This window comes from Mesoplodon densirostris, chromosome 11 (genome assembly GCF_025265405.1).
Source record: "Mesoplodon densirostris isolate mMesDen1 chromosome 11, mMesDen1 primary haplotype, whole genome shotgun sequence".
NCBI classification, from domain to species: Eukaryota; Metazoa; Chordata; class Mammalia; order Artiodactyla; family Ziphiidae; genus Mesoplodon; species Mesoplodon densirostris.
Window position 1 is genome coordinate 68357456 of NC_082671.1, and position 21675 is coordinate 68379130.

Here is a 21675-nt window from a genome sequence, read left to right on the forward strand (position 1 = left end):
CACTAAAATTCAGTAGCTTATGTGAATGGTAGACTAGATGCAATCAAAGGGCTTATCTTGACAGTAACCAGACCATCACTGACAACTATAAATTTTGTTACTGATGACAGAATCTGTCCATCTGTAACCACTAGAGTTTGTTTTGACACAGCATGCTTGTGTTCCTATCTTAAGCTCCGGAGTCTGAACAAAAGTACACCAGATATGACTTTGGCTCATATATCTCTCTTGTATCAGATGCCCACAAAAAAGAGCTATAGACGGCAGCTTCACACAGCTCTGCAAACCTATTTTTGGCAGAACATTTCCTGTCAAAGTAGGGACTAGTGCTGTTTCATGTAGTTTTAGTTTCCCATAATCTTAGGTATGTGGAGACCCCATTGCTCATTGGTGCAGGAAACTTGGATCATTTGGAGAGTGAAATAGGTAGCCAAAAAAACCAATGGCAGTACTCCCCCAAATCCTCCAACCAAGAATCCTGTGAACGTGAGCATGGGCTTCTCTGGGTTGATGACAATCTTTGGACTCTTGCTGCACCTGCACTTAGAATAGAATAGCTTCTTGAGACTGGCTTCCAGTCACAAAGAACAGGAACTGCTAATATATTGCTATGGGGAAAAACAGTTGAGCCACTTCCTAGAGCAGAAGGAACATGGTCCTTGGAAGTGACACTGCTGCCTAGGAAGGGAGGTAGAGAGGGTAAAGTTTAACTTTTGCAAATCAGTGCCTTCATCATCATCTGGTGGCCTGAATTTTCAGAGTCTGATCTAGGTGTTCAGTGAGGAAATTATCTTTTTTCTATTTTCCTGCTATATATTGGGGTATAATGAGCAGGAACTGTTTTATGGAAATACTCTAAGAATTAATGGAAAGGAAAGAAAGGAACTAACATTTATTGAATGCCTAGTAAAGGTTTAGCATGGTACCATAAACTTTAAAGTTCATTGATATTACAATTTTTCAAGTCTAGATGGATAATATCGTGAATATCACTATCTTGAACTATTTTGACTTTTATTATAGCCACTTAGAGAGATAGAATTATATATTAATACATGCTATTTCATTTGTATCTGCTAGAGCATCCTTTTATAGAGGAAGAAAGAAAATACCTACATGACTTTTGAGTTTTTTTGTTTTTATTTTCTGGGCTTGCTACTGATTTAGCCAAAGTCAGAGAGGAGACTAGCAGGTCTGAAATTAGAGACACCTGTGCTGTTTTGGCAGCTGAGACTCTTGATCCAGGGTTCGCTGAAGTTGGTGCAGGGGAGGTCAGAGTAAGTTAATATTTTCATAGCTCAAAGCAAATGTGAATTGTGGTTGTTTATAGGTGCATTTTTGCTTGAACTTTGTTTGTAGTTACAAATGGGGTAAATAAAATACAGTACTGCTGTTTTGGGAAACTTCTGCTAAAGTCCCTGAACCAATGCAAATTAATCTTCTTCAAAAATACCAAAAAATTCCCCATGTGGATATTTTGACTGACTGAGGGAATTGACTGTTGCCATCAGGCTTGTAAAGAAATTAACATACATTTTTTAAAACAGTTATATATTTGATTTTCTGCTTTTAAATTTCTTTAAATTCTTCTCATAGGAGGTACCATCTCTATGTCTCAGGCACATGCAATAATGTGAGATCAGAATAAATTGTTACCCTCTTCTAGGGGATAGGAACTTAGGTCAAAGTGTTCCTTCTCCTTATTCCACATTTAAGGGTTCCAAATCCATCGTCTTTCTACTCCTAAGATAGTAAGATTTTGTGCTCCTAGTCAGGTTTATAGAGAGTTACCCAGAGACACAATACTGTCCTATATTTGGCTGAAATGAAAACATTAATATTTCTTAATCTATGAAAAATTTCCTTTTTATTTTCTTGTCTGTCGAATGAATTACTGTACTTTTCCTCTTGGCTACTTCCTTTCTTTAGTCAGAAAAACTCTAATAATATAATTTTCCCTCCTTGCTTTAGTGAACAAATACCACTTAAAAAAGAAAACAGCTTTATTGAGGCATAATTCATATACTGCAAAATTTGCCTCTTTGAGGTGTATGACTCAGTGATTTTTATCAGATTTGTAGAGTTGTGTAATCATTATCACATGGCAGTGTTACTTTTCCAGCACCCCCAAAAGATCTCTTGTAAACACCATTTTTTAACTTCCTCTAAAGTCATCCACAAATTTTGTTGTTGTGCGTCAAATTTAATCTCCTTTCTATAAAGTTTCCCAGTATTCTATTGCATGTCTTCTTCCCCCTTTTATTATTTTTTATTAAAAAAATTTTTTTTAGCATCTTTATTGGAGTATAATTGCTTTACAATGGTTAGTCCCCCTTTTATTTTTATATTAGTTTCTTATTGCACATCAAGCATATCATCCTTTTGTCATTTTAAGTCCATTCTCTCACCTCTTTTAAAAAAGTGTAATCTTTTTTAAAAAGAAGGGCTTTAACTTTTATTCAGTTATTCCCCTCCCCCTCCCCTCCCCCACAAAAACCTTAGGTCTATCAGTAAAAGCTCTTGCATTATTCTTGGTTTCCTGTTCACTTCACTTGTTATTTATTTATTTTTAAAGGAAATCATGTATCTGGTTATTTCTCTTTGTATATATAGATTAGATATTTGTCAATTTGGAGAATTCTGCTTGGTACAGGGGTGTTCAGATGCTTAGTAGATAAAATAAGGTAAATGAATATTCTGGTACTCCTGAGCTTTTAAAAATTTTATCAGCTTATTGGTTATCTGCAGTTGACCCTTGAACAACATGGGTTTGAACTGCATGGCTTCACTTATACGTAGATTTTTTTCAATAAATACGTACACTGGGACTTCCCTGGTGGCGCAATGGTTAAGAATCTGCCTGCCAATGCAGGGGTCACAGGTTCGATCCCTGGTCCGGGAAGACACCACATGCCACGGAGCAGCTAAGCCCGTGTGCCACAACTGCTGAGCCTGTGTGCCACAACTACTGAAGCCCGTGCACCTAGAGCCCGTGCTCCGCAACAAGAGAAGCCACTGCAATGAGAAGCCCACACACCGCAACGAAGAGTAGCCCCAGCTCTCCGCAACTAGAGAAAGCCTGCGCGCAGCAGTGAAGACCCAGTGCAGCCAAAAATAAATAAATAAAATAAATAAATAAAATACGTATACTACTGCACCATCTGTGGTTGGTTGAATCCTCGGACGTGGGACCACAGGTAAAGAGGGCTGACTCTGGGACTTGAACATCCGCAGATTTTGGTATCTGTGGCAGGTTCTGGAACCAATTCCTTGTGAATACTGAGGGATGACTGTATTTCAACATAATAAATTATCCTAAAACTCAGTTTCAGCAGCTTGAAACAACAATAAATGTTATTGTACACGGTTTCTGTGGCTCAAGAATCTGGGAGCTTTTTTTTTTTTTTTCTGGTATGCCGGCCTCTCACTGTTGTGGCCTCTCCGTTGTGGAGCACACCCTCCGGATGTGCAGGCCCAGTGGCCATGGCTCATGGGCCCAGCCGCTCCACGGCATGTGGGATCTTCCCGGATGGGGGCACGAACCTGTGTCCCCTGCATCAGCAGGCGGACTCTCAACCACTGTGCCACCAGGGAAGCCCTGGGAGCATTTTAAGTGAGTGATTCTGGCTCATGAGGTTGCACTCATAATGTCTGCTGGGGCTGTGGTCTTCTGAAGGCTTGACTGGGGCCAGTCAAGGTGGCTCACTCACATGGCTGTTGACAGGAGGCCTCAGTTCCTTAACAGATGGACTTCTCCAGAGGACTGCTTGAGTTTTGTCACAGCATGGCAGCTGGCTTTCCTCTAGAGCGACTAAGCTGAGAGAGTAAGGAGGAAGCCACAGTACCTTTTATGATTTCATGTCAGAAGTCACGTATTGTCACTTCTGTTACATTCTGTTCATTAGAAGAGAGTCACCAAGTACAGCCCACACTCAAGGGAGGGGGGTAGTAGTTTCCACCTTTTGCACGGAGGAGTATTAAAGAATTTGTAGGTATATTTTAAAGCTACCACACTTGGTATTTTAATGACTTTATTTTTGCCTATGGGAGTTCTGTAGCTGCTGCCTTTGTCCTTTGTTTTCAGTAGAATTTAGTTTTTGTTTTATTGTTCATGTGTATATCTAGGTTATGTTTTAATTTCTTTTTGGTAATGGAAGCTTTAACATTTTAGTTAAAATGACTAAATAGGTTATAAATAAAACATGTGCTTTAAAGGTTGGATAAACCTTCTTCCCAAATTCAAATTTAGGGGATGAGAGTATATGGTGTAGTTTACTGGTAGATTTTAAAATTGGACAAATTTTCTGGTAACAGAGGCTTCTGTATTTCCCTTCTCAGACAGGTTGTGAAGGAGTAGAATCTATACTTGCTGTTGTCACTTCCACATCTCTTTCTACTTCTTAATCCACTGAGTTGTTCACTGCACATGGGTGCCAGCCTGAGGGTGTGTGTATGTGTGTGGGGGGGCTGAAGTCCAGCCTGAGCCCTGCTTATCAATCTGTGTGCCCACCCAAAGAAGGCACCCTTTATGAATTTGCATTTAGGTACCCTGTGGTCTCACTGAAGTTACCAGTCACTATTTTTTCCATATGCCAAATCAGTGAATACTTCTTTCTTTACATTAATTGGTTCATCAGGTATTTATTGAGCACCTTCGGTGTGCCAGGCATTGCTAGGGGCAGGACTCCTCTGAGGCATTTGGCACTGTTAAGGATTTTATTTTCTCAAGGCTGTCTGTCCGCAGAAGATCGTATTCTTTCCTCCTTCCTCTTTGGCTGCTGCTTCTTAGCATCTTTGGTAAGCTTCTTGTTCCCTGCCTAGCTCTCCGTTGTTGATACCCCCAAGGTCTCTCTAGTCTTGGTTGTAGACTTCAGCTCTCATCACCCTCTACATTCTTTGAGGATCTCTGCATCAAAACTTCTGGTTTCAGTCACTGCTTATTTGCTGTTGATTTCTAAGTAATTCCTTCACCCCAGACCTCTAACAAGTGCTAGACCTATTGATCCAGCTGCCTCCTGGGCATCTCCACATGGGTGTTCGTTCCATAGGTGCTTTAAACTTAACATGTCCAGACTTATCTACCTCTCCCCACCTCCACCACCTCCTGCACCTGTTTATCTCCTGTATCTGGTGAGTGCAACATAAATCATTTCTTCATTCATATTACTTGTGTTAGAGACCTGGGAAATAACTTAGACCCCTCCTGTTACCACCTCAGTTTAGGCCTATTTTTTTTTAAAAAAAGCAGCTTTACTGGGATATAATTCAGATACCATACAAGTCGCCCACATAAAATATACAATTTTGTAGTTTTAGTATATTCATAGAGTTATACAACCATCACCACAGTTTTAGAACATTTTCATCATCCCTCGAAGAAACCCCATAGATATTAGCAGTCATTCCCTATTCCCTCCCTCCTCTCAGCCTCTCCCTTCTCCCCCAGCTGTAATATAACCCCTAACCTACTCTGTAATTCGATAGATTGCCTATTCTGGACAGTTCATATAAATGCAGTCATAAAACGTGTGCTATTTTGTTACTGGCTTCTTTCACTTAGCGTAATGTTTTCAGGGGTCATCTGTATTGTAGCATATCAGTACTTCACTCCTTTTTATGAATGAATAATATTCCATTGTATGGATATACCACATTTTAAAAATAAGTATTAGTTGATGGACATTTGGGTTGTTTGTACTCTTCGGCTGTTATGACTAATGCTGCTATGGCCATTTGTGCACAAGTTCTTGTGTGAATGCATGTTTTCATATTTCTTGGCTGTATACTTACAGGTTGAAGCCTACATTTTTTTATCCCTCTGTATTACTGCAGTAGAATTCTAACCAGTCTCCCTGCCTCTCGACTTGCCACCTCTTTAATTTGCCCTCCACTTTACTATCCAAGTGATCTTTCTGACATGGAGATTTAAGCACATCAGTTCTCTACGTCTGTGTCTTGTATGGCTGTGCATTGCTTTCAGGATAAAGTTCAAACTCAGCTTAACACACAGGCCATTTATGACCTGGCTCCTGCCTTCCTTTTTTTTCTTGCCATACTTTTCATTCTTGTTAGCCTAACCTCAACTGATGTCAGGCTTTTTCCCATTAAGATTTTGAAGCTTCTAGAATGGTTAATCACTCTCTTTCCATGGGAAATAACTACTTATTCTTCAGAAGTCAGCTCTGGTCCCATTTGTGGTAAACTTTTTATTATCTTTGTTTTATTAAACACCCTTTCTCTCTGCTCTTATAGTACCTTTACTGTAAGTGCATACTTTTTTTTTTTTTGCGGTACGCGGGCCTCTCACTGTTGTGGCCTTTCCCATTGAGAGCACAGGCTCTGGACGCGCAGGCTCAGCGGCCATGGCTCATGGGCCCAGCCGCTCTGTGGCATGTGGGATCTTCCTGGAATGGGGCATGAACCAGCGTCCCCTGCATCAGCAGGCGGACTCTCAACCACTGTGCCACCAGGGAAGCCCCGTAAGTGCATACTTTTACATAATGCTTATCACACTGTTCTTTGGACATTGAATCTTTTTTTAAAAATTATGCAAATATAGCATTGGATTTATGCTTTTAAAAAATATTTTACTTTTTAAAATTAATCAGTTAATTTTATTTATTTATTTTTGGCTGTGTTGGGTCTTCGTTGCTGCACGCGCCCTTTCTCTAGTTGCGGCGAGTGGGGGCTACTCTTTGTTGCAGTGCACAGGCTTCTCATTGCGGTGGTTTCTCTTGTTGTAGAGCACGGGCTGTAGGTGCGCGGGCTTCAGTAGTTGTGGCATGAGGGCACAGTAGTTGTGGATCGTTGCTCTGCGGTACGTGGATCTTCCCAGACCAGGGCTCAAACCCATGTCCCCTACATTGGCAAGTGGAATCTTAACCACTGCACCACCAGGCAAGTCCCGTGGATTTATTCTTTACAGAAATTTTTTTTCTTTTCCATTATGGTTTATTACAGGATATTGAATATAGTTCATTGTGCTATATAGTAGGACCTTGTTTATCTATTTTATGCATAGTAGTTTGTATCTGCTAATCCTAAACTCTTTAATTTATCCCTCCCCCACCTCCTTTCCCCTTTGGTAGCCCCAAGTTTGTTTTCTGTGTCTGTGAGTCTGTTTCTGTTTCATAAATAAGTTCATTCGTGTCATATTTTAGATTCCACATATAAGTGAATAGCATATGGTATTTGTCTTTCTCTTTCTGAGTTACTTCAGTTAGTATGATAATCTCTAGGTTCACTTCAGTTAGTATGATAATCTCTAAGTTCATCCATGTTGCTGCAAATGGCATTATTTCATTATTTTTTATGGACGAGTTGTATTCCATTGTGTATATATGCCACATCTTATTTATCCATTCATCTTTCGATGGACATTTAGGTTGCTTCCATGTCTTGGCTATTGTAAATAGTGCTGCTGTGAACGTTGAGTTGCATGTATCTTTTCGAATTAGAGTTTTCTCCGGATATATGCCCAGGAGTGGGATTGCTGGATCAATGGGTAACTCTATTTTTAGTTTTTAAAGGAATCTTCAAACTGTTTTCCAGAGTGGCTGCACCAGTTTACATTCCCACCAAGAGTGTAGGAGGGTTCCCTTTTCTCTGCACCCTCTCTACCATTTGTCATTTGTAGACTTTTTAATGATGGTCATTTTGGCCGGTGTGAGGTGGTACCTCATGGTAGTTTTGATTTGCACTTCTCTAATAATGAGCAATGTTGAGCATCTTTTCATATGCCTGTTTGCCATCTGTATGTCTTCTTTGGAGAAATGTCTTTGTAGATCTTCTGCCCTTTTTTAGATTGGGTTGTTTGTTTTTTTTGTTATTGAGTTGTATGAGCTGTTTGTTTATTTTGGAAATTAAGCCCTGGTTTGTAGCATCATTTGCAGATATTTTCTCCCAGTCCATAGGTCGTCTTTTCATTTTATTTATGTTACTTTGCTGTGCAAAAGCTTGTAAGTTTGATTAGGTCCCATTTGTTTATTTCTGCTTTTATTTCTATTGCCTTGGGAGACTGACCTAAGAAAACATTAGTAAGGTTTATATCAGAGAATGTTTTGCCTCTGTTCTCTTCCAGGGGTTTTATGATGTCATGTCTTATATTTACGTTTTTAAGCCATTTTGAGTTTATTTTTGTGTGTGGTGTGAGGGTGTGTTCCAACTTCAGTGATTTACATGCCCTTGGACATTGATTCTTCTGTTTGTTTCTCTAGGTAGACCGCAAATCTCTGAGGGAAGGAACCATATCTTCTTTGACTTTGTGTCTCCAGTGCCTAATAAAAACAAAAAAAAATAGCTAGTATCTACTGGGTTGTTTAATATATGCCAGGCAGTACTCTAGCATTTTACATATATTTTGTCACCTAATCTTCAAAACGGCCCTTTGAAGTAAGTACTGTTATTATCTTCCCTTTAAAAATGAGGATATCAAAGCACTAAGAGATTGAGTAATTTGCTAAAAGTTACACAAATAGCAAATAGTGGAGCTGGGATTTGGTAGAGCTGGGATTCAAACCTGCGCACTCTGATTCCAGAATCTGTGCTCTTATTTTTATTGTGTGTTGCTGCCATGGAGTCTGACACACACATATATTTAATAAATATTGGTGGGTGAGTGAACACTCACTGTTTATGCACGCTGGGCCTTTACTTTAGAAATGGTTGTGTTGAGGTTCCTGCCAATACTATGTTTGTGCTTGGGGTTATAAAGAAAGGAAGATAGGGGTTTGAGTCGCAGTGGCCTGAATTCCTGTCTTACTCCCTGACTTCTGCTTCTTGATTCATTTCTCTTTCCTTTCTTCTTCCATAGAGAATGGTTCTGTTATTCTGTCTTAATTCTTTTTTTTTTTTTTTTTTTTTTCTTTTTGCGGTATGTGGGCCTCTCACTGTTGTGGCCTCTCCCGTTGCGGAGCACAGGCTCCGGATGCGCAGGCCCAGCAGCCATGGCTCACGGGCCCAGCCGCTCCGCGGCATATGGGATCCTCCCAGACCGGGGCACGAACCCGTATCCCCTGCATCGGCAGGCGGACTCTTAACCACTGCGCCACCAGGGAGGCCCTGTCTTAATTCTTTAGGTAATGTTTACATTAAGATTCCTGAGCTTTGTGTCTTGAATTATTTTCCACCTCAACCTTTTATTTTGGTAAGAGAAGTACAGTGATCGTAAAGAATAGTACATATTCACCAATTGTGAGTGTTTTGCCACAGTTTTGTGTTCTCTCTCTTTCTCTCTACACACATGCACACATTTATATATTGTTGAAACATTTAAGGGTTACTTTACTCCTAAATATTTCAGTATTCATTTCTAAAGAATAAGGACATTTCTCTCATATAACCACAGTACAGTTGTCACACTCAGGAATGACGGTATTGACATATTATCATAATCTAACATGTAGTCTACATTGTACATATTTCCTTAGTTGTTCTAATAATGTCCTTTATAGCTTACTTTAAGAACTTTGAAATCCAGAATTCAGTCAGGAAATACATTGCATTTCAGTGTCATGTCTTTTACCCTGAAATAGTTCCTTAGCCCTCTTTTAGGAAGGGAGACGTGTCTTTCATGACAGTGACATTTTGGGAAACCGGTTATTTTGCAGAATATCCCTCAGTTTGAATTTATCTGTTTCCTCTTGAATAACTTCAGGGTAAATATTGTGCGCAGGATGTTTTGTCTTTCTTAGTGCTTCACATCAGGAGGCTCATGATGTTAGTTTCATTATCAGTGATGTTAAATCTCACTTTTGGTTAAGTTTCTATGTGCCAGATTTATCCATTGTAAAGTTGCCTTTTCCCCTTTGTAAAATATGATCAGTTAGGGTAATAATAGTTATTTCCTTTTGATATCTTTTTCTTTTTATTAAATTTATTTTATTTATTTATTTTTGGCTGTGTTGGGTCTTCGTTGCTGCACGCAGGCTTTCTCTAGTTGCGGCGAGCAGGGACTACTCTTCGTTGCGGCGCGCGGTATTCTCATTGCGGTGGCTTCTCTTGTTGCGGAGCACGGGCTCTAGGTGCGTGGGTTTCAGTAGTTGTGGCTCACGGGCTTAGTTGCTCCGCGGCATGTGGGATCTTCCTGGCCCAGGGCTCGAACCCGTGTCCCCTGCATTGGCAGGCCAATTCTTAACCACTGCGCCTCCAGAGAAGCCCCTTTTGATATCTCTTGAAGTAATGAAGTGCCATGTGGTTGTTAAAATAGAAATGCCTCTTGAGGAACAATTAAACAGGCTAACAGTTTAAAAATTGAGTATTATGTGCAAGGCAGCACGTACAAAATGGAGTTCAGAGTTCATTTAATTTGAGCTTCTTTGTAATGTGAACTTTTAAGTGCAGAGTTTAAATATGATTGCTTAAGAGCCTTGGGATGAAAATCGAATTTTTCTTGGGTCACAGGAATTTTTGCTGATAACCTTTTCATAGTTAACTTTAGCGTATTAACATTTTTCATAGTTTTCAGATAAGTTCTTTCCTGCTCTTAAAGTCCCTGCCTCCTGTGTTCTTATTTGTGCCTTGAAACGATATAACTCTTGGTGAGGGCTCTGGAGTTGATCTGGGCGTGACTCTTGGCTCAGCCACTTAGTCACTAGATGATCTCTCTTTTTTTTTTTTTACAGACTTATTTATTTTATGTTATTTTATTTTTGGCTGCATTGGGTCTTCGTTGCTGCGTGCAGGCTTTCTCTGGTTGCAGTGAGCGGGGGCTACTCTTCGTTGCGGTGCATGGGCTTCTCATTGCAGTGGCTTCTCTTGTTGTGGAGCATGGGCTCTAGGCGCGTGGGCTTCAGTAGCGTGGCACGCGGGCTCAGCAGTTGTGGCACGTGGGTTCTAGAGCTCAGGCTCAGTAGTTGTGGCGCACTGGCTTAGTTGCTCCACGGCATGTGGGATCTTCCCAGACCAGGGCTCCGACCTGTGTCCCCTGCATTGGCAGGTGGGTTCTTAACCACTGTGCCACCAGGGAAGTCCCTCAGTTTCTCCTCTTATAAGCTTGCTGCAGGTGTTAAATAAGCATTTGGCACTGTTTCTGGTCACATGTGTTTAGTAGTTGTTATATATTCTTCTCAGTCTGATAAGACTTGTTAACATATTACTCATTGACTTCCCTTAAGTCTGTGCACTGCACATGTATATATAAACATGTAAATGTACCTGGAGACTTTGTTCAAGGAAATAATCTTAGACATTTTTTCTGTAATTCTCTCCCATCCTTTCATCATGAAACTTGGGGAAAATGTAGATTCACTTTTAACTTAGAATCCATATGTTAACCTTTTTTTTTCCCCCTTAAATGTCTACATTTGCTGTATCCCGCTTTGTAAATAGCAGCCAGGAGCTGCCTAGTGCTAGGAAAAAGGTGGTAAATATTCTTTCTACTTCAGACTGCTTGATCTTAATGCTTCCTTGGAAACGGTTGAATTCCAGGAACTGATAGCTGCCTGACATTTCTGCCCTGAGTTGGAGGCCACAATTTATTATGTGGCAATCAGTTGAACTAAGGAGAATCATCTACATTTTTCAGTGGTTCTCAGTTGGAGAGGTACCATATCTCCAGAGGGTATTTGGAAAAGTATGGAGGCGTTTTTGGTTATTACAGTGACTGTTAGGGGAGGGAGGAGATATGCCACTCGCATTTGGTGGGCAGGGATCAAGATAACAGTCCAAAACAAAGAATTACCCACCCATAATGGCAATAGTGTTGCTGTTGAGAGACTCAGCTCATTGAACCTAAAGACTTGACAAATTGGTAGATAATGTTTTATTTTATCTGTTATTTAATAAAAAGTTATTGCTTAAGGCAGGAAATTTTATGAAAGAATCTTTCAGAGCTGTAGTATATAACCTCTGAATTCTTCAAGGAGAAGTAGGCATATTTTCTTATTTGGGAGAGTAAGATTTTTTCCTGAGAATTCTGAAAGCAGTGCCATTATGAATGTGCATTGGTGGTGTTTCATCCCTAAAATTAGGAGTAGTTGAATGGTTAGAATGGTTTAGTGGTTAAAGAAAATTGGCATTATATTCCTTTAGTAATCTGTATATCTCCATGGTTAGTAGAAATAACATAATTTGTGCTTGGCATTCCAGTGATGCTTGAATATTGCCTGTGCTGTTTTTTCTTTCTTTCTTTTTAAAAAGACCAAATGATGTATTTTTTTGGGCAGATCAATGAGATTATATTAGGTATGTATTTGAACTTGTTGTAGCTTGTTTCATTTGAACCTAATGTAGAACTTTGACAAAAATTTTTAGGGAAGGTAAGTCCTCTCAACTTCCTACGGAAAGTTTCACAAATTTTTTTGGACTGTGACTCATAATTGGAGACATATTTTATATTAGAACCCAGTTATACAATAAGTACATAGATATCTGAAACAAAAGTTTCATGAAATAATACCCTTAATACATTCTGATAGTTTCTATTTTATTTAGTTCAAAATGCTGACCTTGGTCTATTAAATTGATTTCGTGACCAGTGTATTACAAATTGCAATATGAAAAATACTGCTTTAGGGTATACATTCATGTGATTCTAACCCAAGGTTTAAAATATATCCCAATTATGACTATTTATTTTCTTTAAAAAACGTTTTTAAAATTATAATGGTAAGAACACTTAAAATGAGATGTACCCTCTTAACAGATTTTTTAAGTGTACAGTACAATAATAATATCTATGTGCACAATGTTGTACAGTAGATCTTTAGAACTTACTCATCTTGCATACAAAACTGAAATTTTATACCCGTTGATTAGCCTAGTCCTCTTTAACCTTCCCCCCTAGTCCCTGGTAACCACCATTCTATTCTATGAGTTTGACGATCTTGATACCTCATATGAGTGGAATCATGTGCTATTTGTGCTTCTGTGACTGGCTTATTTCACCTCACATAATGTCTTCAAGGTTCATCTATATTGTTGCATATTATAGGGTTTCCTTCTTTTTTAAGGTTGAATAATATCCCATTGTGTGTGTGTGTGTGTGTGTGTGTATATATATATATATATATATATATATATATATAAAACCTTTTAATTTATTTATATTAATTAATTAATTATTTTGGCCATGCTGTGCAGCATGTGGGATCCTAGTTTCCCGACCAGCCCTGCACTGGAATCGCAGAGTCTTAACCACTGGACCACCAGGAAAGTCCCTATATCACCTTTTTAAAGTTCATTAATCCATTAGGTTGTGTCCACATCTTGGCTGTTGTGAATAGTGGTGCATTGAACATATCTAATATCTCTTTGAAATCCCAACTTCAGTTATTTTGGAAAAATATCCAGAAGTGGGATTGCTGTATCATATGGTAGTTCTATTTTTAATTTTTTTTGAGGAACCTACATGCCGTTTTCCATAATGGCTGTACCATTGCATTCCCACCAACAGTGTATAAGGGTTCCAGTTTCTCCATATCCTCTGCAACGCTTGTCTTTTTTTTTTTTTTTTTTAATAATAGCCATCCTAACAGTATGTGGTGATAGCTTATTGTGGTTTTAGTTTGCGTTTTCCTGTTGATTGGTTGATATTGAGCAGTTTTTCATATACTGTTGACCATTTGTTTGTCTTCTTTAGAGAAATGTCTATTCAAGTCCTTTGCCCATTTTAAGTTGGGTTATTGGTTTTTTTTTTTTTTTTTTTTGCGGTATGTGGGCCTCTCATTGTTGTGGTCTCTCCCGTTGCGAAGCACAGGCTCCGGACGCGCAGGCTCAGCGGCCATGGCTCACGGGCCCAGCCGCTCCACGGCATGTGGGATCTTCCCGGACTGGGGCATGAACCCGTGTCCCCTGCATCGGCAGGCGGACTCTCAACCACTGCGCCACCAGGGAAGCCCGGGTTATTGGTTTTTTTGCTATTGAATTGTAGGAATTCCTTATGTATTTAGGAAATTAACCCCTTATCAGATATATGGTTTGCAAATATTTTTCTCTCATTCTGTAGGTTTCCTTTTTCCTCTGTTGATTGTTTGCTGTGCAGAAGTGTTTTAGTCTAGTATACAGTCATCCCTCAGTATCTGTGGGGAATTTGTTCCAGGTGCCCAACAGATACCAAAATCCACAGTGCTCAAGTCTCTTATATAAAATGGTATAGCATTTGCATATAACCTATACACATTCTCCCGTATACTTTAAATCATCTCTAGATTACTTATATTACCTAATGCAATATAAATGCTATCTAAATAGTTGCCTGCATGGAAAATTCAAGTTTTGCTTTTGGGGACTTTCTGGGATTTTTTTTTCCTGAATTTTTTCCATCCACAGTTGGTTGAATCTGAGGGTGCAGAGCCCACAGATACAAAGGGCTGAATGTAGTCCCATTTCTCTATTTTTGCTTTTGTTGCCTGTGCTTTTTTTTAAAAAAAATAAAGTTATTTATTTTTATTTTTGGCTGTTTTTGGTCTTCGTTGCTGTGTGCGGGCTTTCTCTAGTTGCAGCGAGCGGGGGCTACTCTTCATTGCAGTGCGCTGGCATCTTATTGTGGTGGCTTCTTTTGTTGTGGAGCACGGGCTCTAGGTGCGCGGGCTTCAGAAGTTGTGGCACGCGGGCTCAGTAGTTGTGGCTCTCAGGCTCTAGAGCACAGGCTCAGTAGTTGTGGTGCACGGGCTTAGTTGCTCTGTGACATGTGGGATCTTCCTGGACCAGGGCTCGAACCTATGTCCCCTGCATTGGCAGGCAGATTCTTAACCACTGCGCCACCAGGGAAGTCCCCAGTGGATTTATTTTTCAACTCTCTATTCTAGTCCACTAATCTATTTGCCTGCCTTTATGCCACTACCATATACTGTTTTAATCACTGTAGCTTTATAATATATTTTGAAATCAGGAAGTGTGATACCTCCAGCTTTATTCTTTTTCAAGATTGTTTTGGCTATTTGGTGTCTTTTGTGGTTCAGTATGAAATTTAGAATTGTTTTTTCTCTTTCTATAAAAAATACTATTGGGATTTAGATAGGTATTGCATTGAATCTGTGATCTCTTTGGGTAGTATGGACATTTAAACAATATTAAGTCTTCCAATCCATGAACATGAGACATCTTTCCATTTGTTTGTGTCTTTAATTTCTTTTGTCAGTGTTATATTGTTGTCAGTGTACAAGTCTTTCACTTCCTTAGTTAAATTTGTTTCTTATTGTTTTATTCTTTCTGATGCTATTTTGTAAATGGGATTCTTAACTTCCTTTTTAGATAGTTTGTTTATTAGTGTATGTTGATTTTGTATCCTGCAGCTTTACTGAATTTCTTAGTTCTAATAGTTTGGGTTTTCTTCATGGAGTCTTCAGGGTTTTCTATATATAAAAACACGTCTGCAAGCAGGAACAGTTTTACTTCTTCCTTTCTGATTTGGATGCCTTTTATTTATTTATTTTTCCTTGCCTAATTGCTTTGGCTGAGACTTCTGATACTCTTTTTTTTTGCGGTACGGGGGCCTCTCACCGTTGTGGCCTCTCCCATTGCGGAGCACAGGCTCTGGACGCGCAGGCCCAGCGGCCATGGCCCATGGACCCAGCCACTCCTCAGCACGTGGGATCCTCCCAGAACGGGGCACAAACCCGCGTCCCCTGCATTGGCAGGTGGACTCTCAACCACTGCGCCACCAGGGAAGCCCTCTGGTACTCTTTTAATTAGAAATGGTGAGAGTGGGCATCCTTGCCTTGTTCCTGATCTTAGTGTCCAGTTTCAGTTTTGCACTGTTGAGTATGATGTTAGCTATGGCGTTTTTCTATATGGCTTTTGTTATGTTGAGGTGATTTCCATTTATTCCTAGTTTGCTGAGCTTCTTTTTTTTTTTGCAGTATGCGGGCCTCTCACTGCTGTGGCCTCTCCCGTTGCGGAGCACAGGCTCCGGACACGCAGGCTCAGCGGCCATGGCTCATGGACCCAGCCGCTCCGCGGCATGTGGGATCTTCCCGGACCAGGGCACAAACCCATGTCCCCTGCATCGGCAGGCGGACCCTCAACCACTGCACCAGCAGGGAAGCCCTGTTGAGCTTTTTATTTAATCATGAAAGAGTGTTGGATTTTATCAAATGCTTTTTATGCATCTATTGAGATGATCATGTGATTTTTATTCTTCATTATGTTAACACAGTGTATCATATTAATTGATTTGTGTATGTTGAACCATCCTTGCATCCCAGAAATAACCAAATCTGACTATTTGACTATCTGCTCCACTACTGCTCTTGTCTAAGCCACCTTCATTTGTCTCTTAGACTTCTCCAGTAGCCTCCTAATTGCAATCCCTGTTTCCTCTCATGTTCTACCCCCATCTAGCTCTGTTCTCCTTTCCACTGTCTGAATGATGATTTTATTCATTATTTATTATTTATTTTTTGTGGGGGGGATCTTAGTTCACCAGTCAGGGCTTGAACCCAGTCCCTCAGCAGTGAAAGTCCAGAGTCCTAATAACCACTGGACTGCCGGGGAATTCCCTGAATGATGATTTTAAAATGTTATTCTGGTCACAGTATCCCACTGACTATTGCTTTTTGTTATAAATCTAGCCTATATGTTTTTTAAAAGGCTTATATAATGTTTTAATAAAAATTAAAAAATTAAAAGTTAAGGTAATCACTGATTTCATATATCTAGAACAAGTTATATCATGGAGCCCTCTTGCTCAGTAGCATTGAGGCTTAAACAGAATCTTCTCATCCCTGTTTGCTCATTCGCTGTTCTCACAGTTCTGCTCTATTCAGTTTAATTCCAGTGTATCACTTGGCCCCTTTTTGGATCTACTCTTCCTTTCAGATTGGCAGAGATGGTAGCTGCTCTTCATTTTGTTGTAACTTCTTTTGGAGAGGGGGTGGTAAGCCAATATGAGAGGAGATTTCGCATTTTAAAAGACAAGATAGCGTGCTGAATCAAAAAGCCCAGAATTCTCCATACCTGTTTCATCATTTGTTTATAGGAGATGAATATGGTAGTGTGGAAATGCTGAGTTGGGAGTCAGCAGGTTGGGGTTCTCCTCCTGGCTTTGCCACTAATTCATTTGGTAACATTGAGCAGATTGCTTATAACTCTTCTGAGCTTTAGTTTCTTCATCATCTGAAATCATTGAATACTGTAGATTTCTTCAAACCCTAAAATTCACCAATTCTACCACCTTTTGACAAGGTTTTGAGACAGAGTCTCTTTCTCTACTCAGCCATCCTGAATCTGAATGCCTAGAAGAAGGAAAATAAGTTTTAATTTATCACACTTGATGGAAATATTTCCAGAATTGTGGTTATAAAATAGTATAAACATAAAAAATACAGCAGATAACAAATAATTATATATACTACTGGGGGGTGAAAAATGTAGATAAGCAGTTCCTTCTTTTTTTTTTTTTGCCACAGAAAATACATCTTTATTATAAAATAATGTTTTGTTTCATGATGAGAGTAGAAAAATAACACCATGAGCTCCAGAGAAAGTTCTGGAGCTCAGTCTCTGAGAAATGGGATGAGTGGCTTTTGCATCCCTCTGGGAGCACACCCTCCTGAGGTGCCCCGTGCTCCTGCAGGGCGTGGGGCACAGCACACACAGGGAGTGTGCAGCTCAAGTCCTGCTGGAAGCCCAAGGAGCCTACACGGTCCACACAAGATGCTCTGCCCACGACGATCAAAGAGGAAAACTTGAGGTCAGAAGGGAAGTAATTGGTTCTGAGAAGGGCCAGGATGGCGACAGCCTTGCCTCTCCCTATACTGGAGTGTAGAAGAGTCTCTTGAACTGATGATCCTGGTTTAGAAGATGGTGCCCAGTGGCCTTATGCTTGGTTTGTTCCCCAAGGTGTCTGGGCTGAGGAAAAGCTGCAACCTTTCCCAGGACAACTTGACCCACCATTTCTCACTGGTATGGCTAAGTACCAGAGGTATGTGTGGTCTCAGCCTGTGAGGGCTGCTGGCTGAAATTTTTATACTTCAAATCCTGTCCATACTGGAGAAAGCAGCCAGGGTGAGCACCTCAAGCAGCACCTCTGAGCCACAGAAGAAGAGCAAGATGCCGTTCAGGATGGCTTCCAGACGGAGCACGTAGGTCTGCAGCAGCATGTAATAGGAGGCCATCATGGCAGATGGGAAGGTCAAGGCCATGCTAATACCAAGCGGCATCTTTCGTTGGCAGAGGTTTCCCTCTGTACCAAAAAATAGTCGAATTACTTCAATTCCAAGATAAAGGAAGAGCATCACCACATCCAGTACTAGATTGGCTGTTGGATATGGTAGCAGGAGACCTTTATACAGAAATACGAAGAGTTCCAGCAGGAAACAGGTAGCATAATACCACCCGTTCAGAAAGAACAGGATTTCCAAGGGGGTGGAGGACAACCGTTTACCTCCGGAATCTCACCTCGCGGCGCCATCTTCAGTCCCCATCAAGCAGTTCCTTCTTGTGCACTTTCTGTGAATTGCTCTGTAGTCAAGATTGTATGATCTACTTTAAAGAGTCTTTTGGGCTCTGCTTTACTATGTTTTCCTTGAGTCACAAGGCTCATTTCTTGCACCATTCTCTCTCTTTTTTTTTTTTTTAGTTTTTTTCTCAAATATGCCAAATTGGTTCCCACCTCAATATTTATTTATTTATTTATTTATTTTTTAGATGTTGGGGGTAGGAGTTTATTAATTAATTAATTAATTAATTTTTGCTGTGTTGGGTCTTCGTTTCTGTGCGAGGGCTTTCTCTAGTTGTGGCAAACGGGGGCCACTCTTCATCGCGATGCGTGGGCCTCTCACTATCGCGGCCTCTCGTTGCGGAGCACAGGCTCCAGACACGCAGGCTCAGTAGTTGTGGCTCATGGGCCCAGTTGCTCCGCGGTATGTGGGATCCTCCCAGAGCAGGGCTCGAACCCGTGTTCCCTGCATTAGCAGGCAGATTCTCAACCACTGCGCCACCAGGGAAGCCCCGCACCATTCTCTTTGTATTATGTTTTATGCCTGGAGTGTACGTAATTCAGCCAGAGGTATGTAATTCAGCCAGAGGTAAAGCTGGAGAATTCATTGCTTTGAGAGTGGGAAACCCTCCACTTAACATCCTGAGGCAGTTTTGTAGGAGAATTCAGCACCAGAAAAGATACCAAAGTTATGACCGCCCTGTTTGCTACTGCTGTTACATAGGGAGCTAAGGTTTCCTTATTACACCTTTTGTTTTTCATTAAACACCGTAACTTTCTCTGACATGCTAGTGAGCTGCCCTGTGACTATATTTGCTTTCAAGTTATCAGGAAGATTGGTGGACATCCATTAACGTCCTATGAAAATAGGTAAAACAGGATTCTGGTGTTTTAATGAGTAGAATTGTTTGGTGGCACGCAGAGTCTTCAGGCTCTTTCACAGCCCTATTTGTTAAAGGCTTTTTACCTCATTTGGTAAAAGAGATAGAACATGTGCCCTAGAATCTGTTAGCTGCTTCAGTCCAGTGAGGCACTTACCATTGCAGTGCCTAATGAAGGGCACTGTACTGTGTTCAGCTCACCCCCATGTACTCATAGCCAGATTACCGTCAGCCTTTTTTCAAACAGAAAGAACAGTGATGTGCATGCTGTGTGTCTGTATAACACAGTGAACTGAGTTTTGGGCAAATATAATTATAGTCTCAAAGGAACTTATGGTATTCATATGTTGTTAGGTAGGTTTACCCTGATCTGTGAACAAATCGTGACTTTTTCTAAGGAAGTCAAAGTTAGATTAGACTGCCTTCCATCACAGAGGGTGTGTGTGTGTGTGTGTGTGTGTGTATGTAAGAGTTAAAAGCTTTATTCTGTGGCTAAATTAAAGGATGCGACCTAGGGACATTTTTTAGACTATGAATAAGAGTAAATTGATGAATTTCTCTATAGAAAGTAGATTACTGGTTGCTGGGTGCGGGAGGAGGGGGGAAATAGAGAGTGACTACTAACGGGTGTGAAGTTTCTTTAGGGTGATGAAAATGTTCTGGAATTAGATAGTGGTGATGGATGCACAGCTTTGTGACTATACCAAAGACCACTGAATTGAATTGTCCACTTTAAAAGGGTGAATTTTATGGTATGTGAATTATATCCCATTAAAGCTGTTACTATTATTATTATTATTATTATTATTATTTATTTATTTATTTATTAAAAAAAATTTTTTTTTGACTGTGTTGGGTCTTCGTTTCTGTGCGTGGGCTTTCTCCAGTTGCGGAGAGCGGGGGCCGCTCTTCATCGCGGTGCGCGGCCTCTCACTGTCGCGGCCTCTCTTGTTGCGGAGCACAGGCTCCAGACGCGCAGGCTCAGCAGTTGTGGCTCACGGGCCCAGTTGCTCCGCGGCACGTGGGATCCTCCCAGACCAGGGCTCGAGCCCGCGTCCCCTGCATTGGCAGGCAGATTCTCAACCACTACGCCACCAGGGAAGCCCTATTATTATTTTTTTAAAGGACCAAATTATCTGTTTATGGCTAAGATGTCTCTCTCTTTTTGCTGGATAGAGCTGTATGAAACTCTAACACATGGGATGCTTTTATTAAAGATAGCATATATCATCCTTTTTCTAAAGGCTATGCCAACTTGAAAATCCTAATTATAAAGAAAAATTTTGTTTTATTGAAAGATTGAATGTGAAATTTAAAATTCTGTGGTATATGACTCTATGGGTGAACACGGGAAAAGAGTAAGTTGTGTATTTCATATATGTAATGATCTAGAAATAGAAACATTACAGAAGAGAAAGCACATTTGTCTAATAAAGCTATACAAATTGGCTCATTCTCAAATAATGAGATACTATTTCACACACTTCGATTGTGCAAATGCATCTAAAGTTTAATCCTACCAATTGGTAACAAGGCTGTGGGGAAGAGAAACCCTAATACACTGTAGAAGGATGTGTAATTTTTGACAAGATTTTGTGAAGTTGAAAATGAATATATCCTATGAACTAGCAGTTAAAGGGATATATAACTCTACAGAGTTACATATGCAAAAGGAAACATGTACAAGCATTTTTATTTCAGTCAAATTTGTAGTAGGAAAAATTTAGAAACAAATTATCCAACTACAGAGGAATGGATAATAAAGCAGTAGTATTTTAATGCAATTTATTATTGTTATACAGTCAGAATGACAAACCAGGTCCACCTGTGTCTACACATATAAATCCTGGAAACATTTTGTTGAGAAAAAAAGAAACCAAGTTACAAAAAGTTAAATGTGATACCACTTGATTGTTAAAAACAAAATAAAATAATCTGTGTTGTCTGTGGATCCATACATATGCTGCAAATTTATTTTTAAAAAACATGGATTAGGGGCTTCCCTGGTGGTGCAGTGGTTAAGAATCCGCCTGCCAGTGCAGGGGACACGGGTTCGAGCCCTGGTCCCAGAGGATCCCACATGCCATGGAGCAACTAAGCCCATGCACCACAACTACTGGGGCTGTGCTCTAGAGTCCGTGTGCCACAACTACTGAAGCTTGCACGCCTAGAGCCTATGCTCTGCAACAAGAGAAGCCACCATAATGAGAAGCCCGTGCACCGCAACGAAGAGTAGCCCCCGCTCACTGCAACTAGAGAAAGCCTGCGTGCAGCAACAAAAACCCGACGCAGCCAAAATAAATAAATAAATTAATTAATTAATTAAAAAAATATGGATTAGAAGAAGATGTATTAATTTCAGCAGGATTGTTACTTTTGACGGGTCAGAGAGGACAGTGGAATGAGCAGGGAAAC

At 40.3% G+C, this 21675-nt stretch overlaps 1 protein-coding gene and 1 long non-coding RNA gene across 2 annotated transcripts in view; one reads left to right on the forward strand and one right to left on the reverse strand.

The window, feature by feature from the left end:
- LOC132499341 (uncharacterized) overlaps positions 1 to 21675 on the forward strand; it is an 84427-nt gene that overhangs the window by 36284 nt on the left and 26468 nt on the right. The window lies entirely within an intron of this gene.
- Positions 17467 to 18496, reverse strand: LOC132498997 (transmembrane protein 216-like). The gene is made up of 2 exons (XM_060113306.1): positions 18457 to 18496; positions 17467 to 18334 (listed from the first exon to the last, which is right to left on the reverse strand). The coding sequence occupies exons 1-2, from the start codon at positions 18494 to 18496 to the stop codon at positions 17913 to 17915; spliced, it is 462 nt and encodes a 153-aa protein (XP_059969289.1). The 3' UTR covers positions 17467 to 17912.

Coding starts and splice junctions, on each gene's coding strand:
- LOC132498997 (XM_060113306.1), bottom strand. CDS start 18,496: ATGGTGCAAGAAATGAGCCTTGTGACTCAAGGAAAACATA. Junction 18,335..18,456: donor TGTGACTCAAGGAAAACATA/GTAAAGCAGAGC, acceptor CCGCGAGGTGAG/ATTCCGGAGGTAAACGGTTG.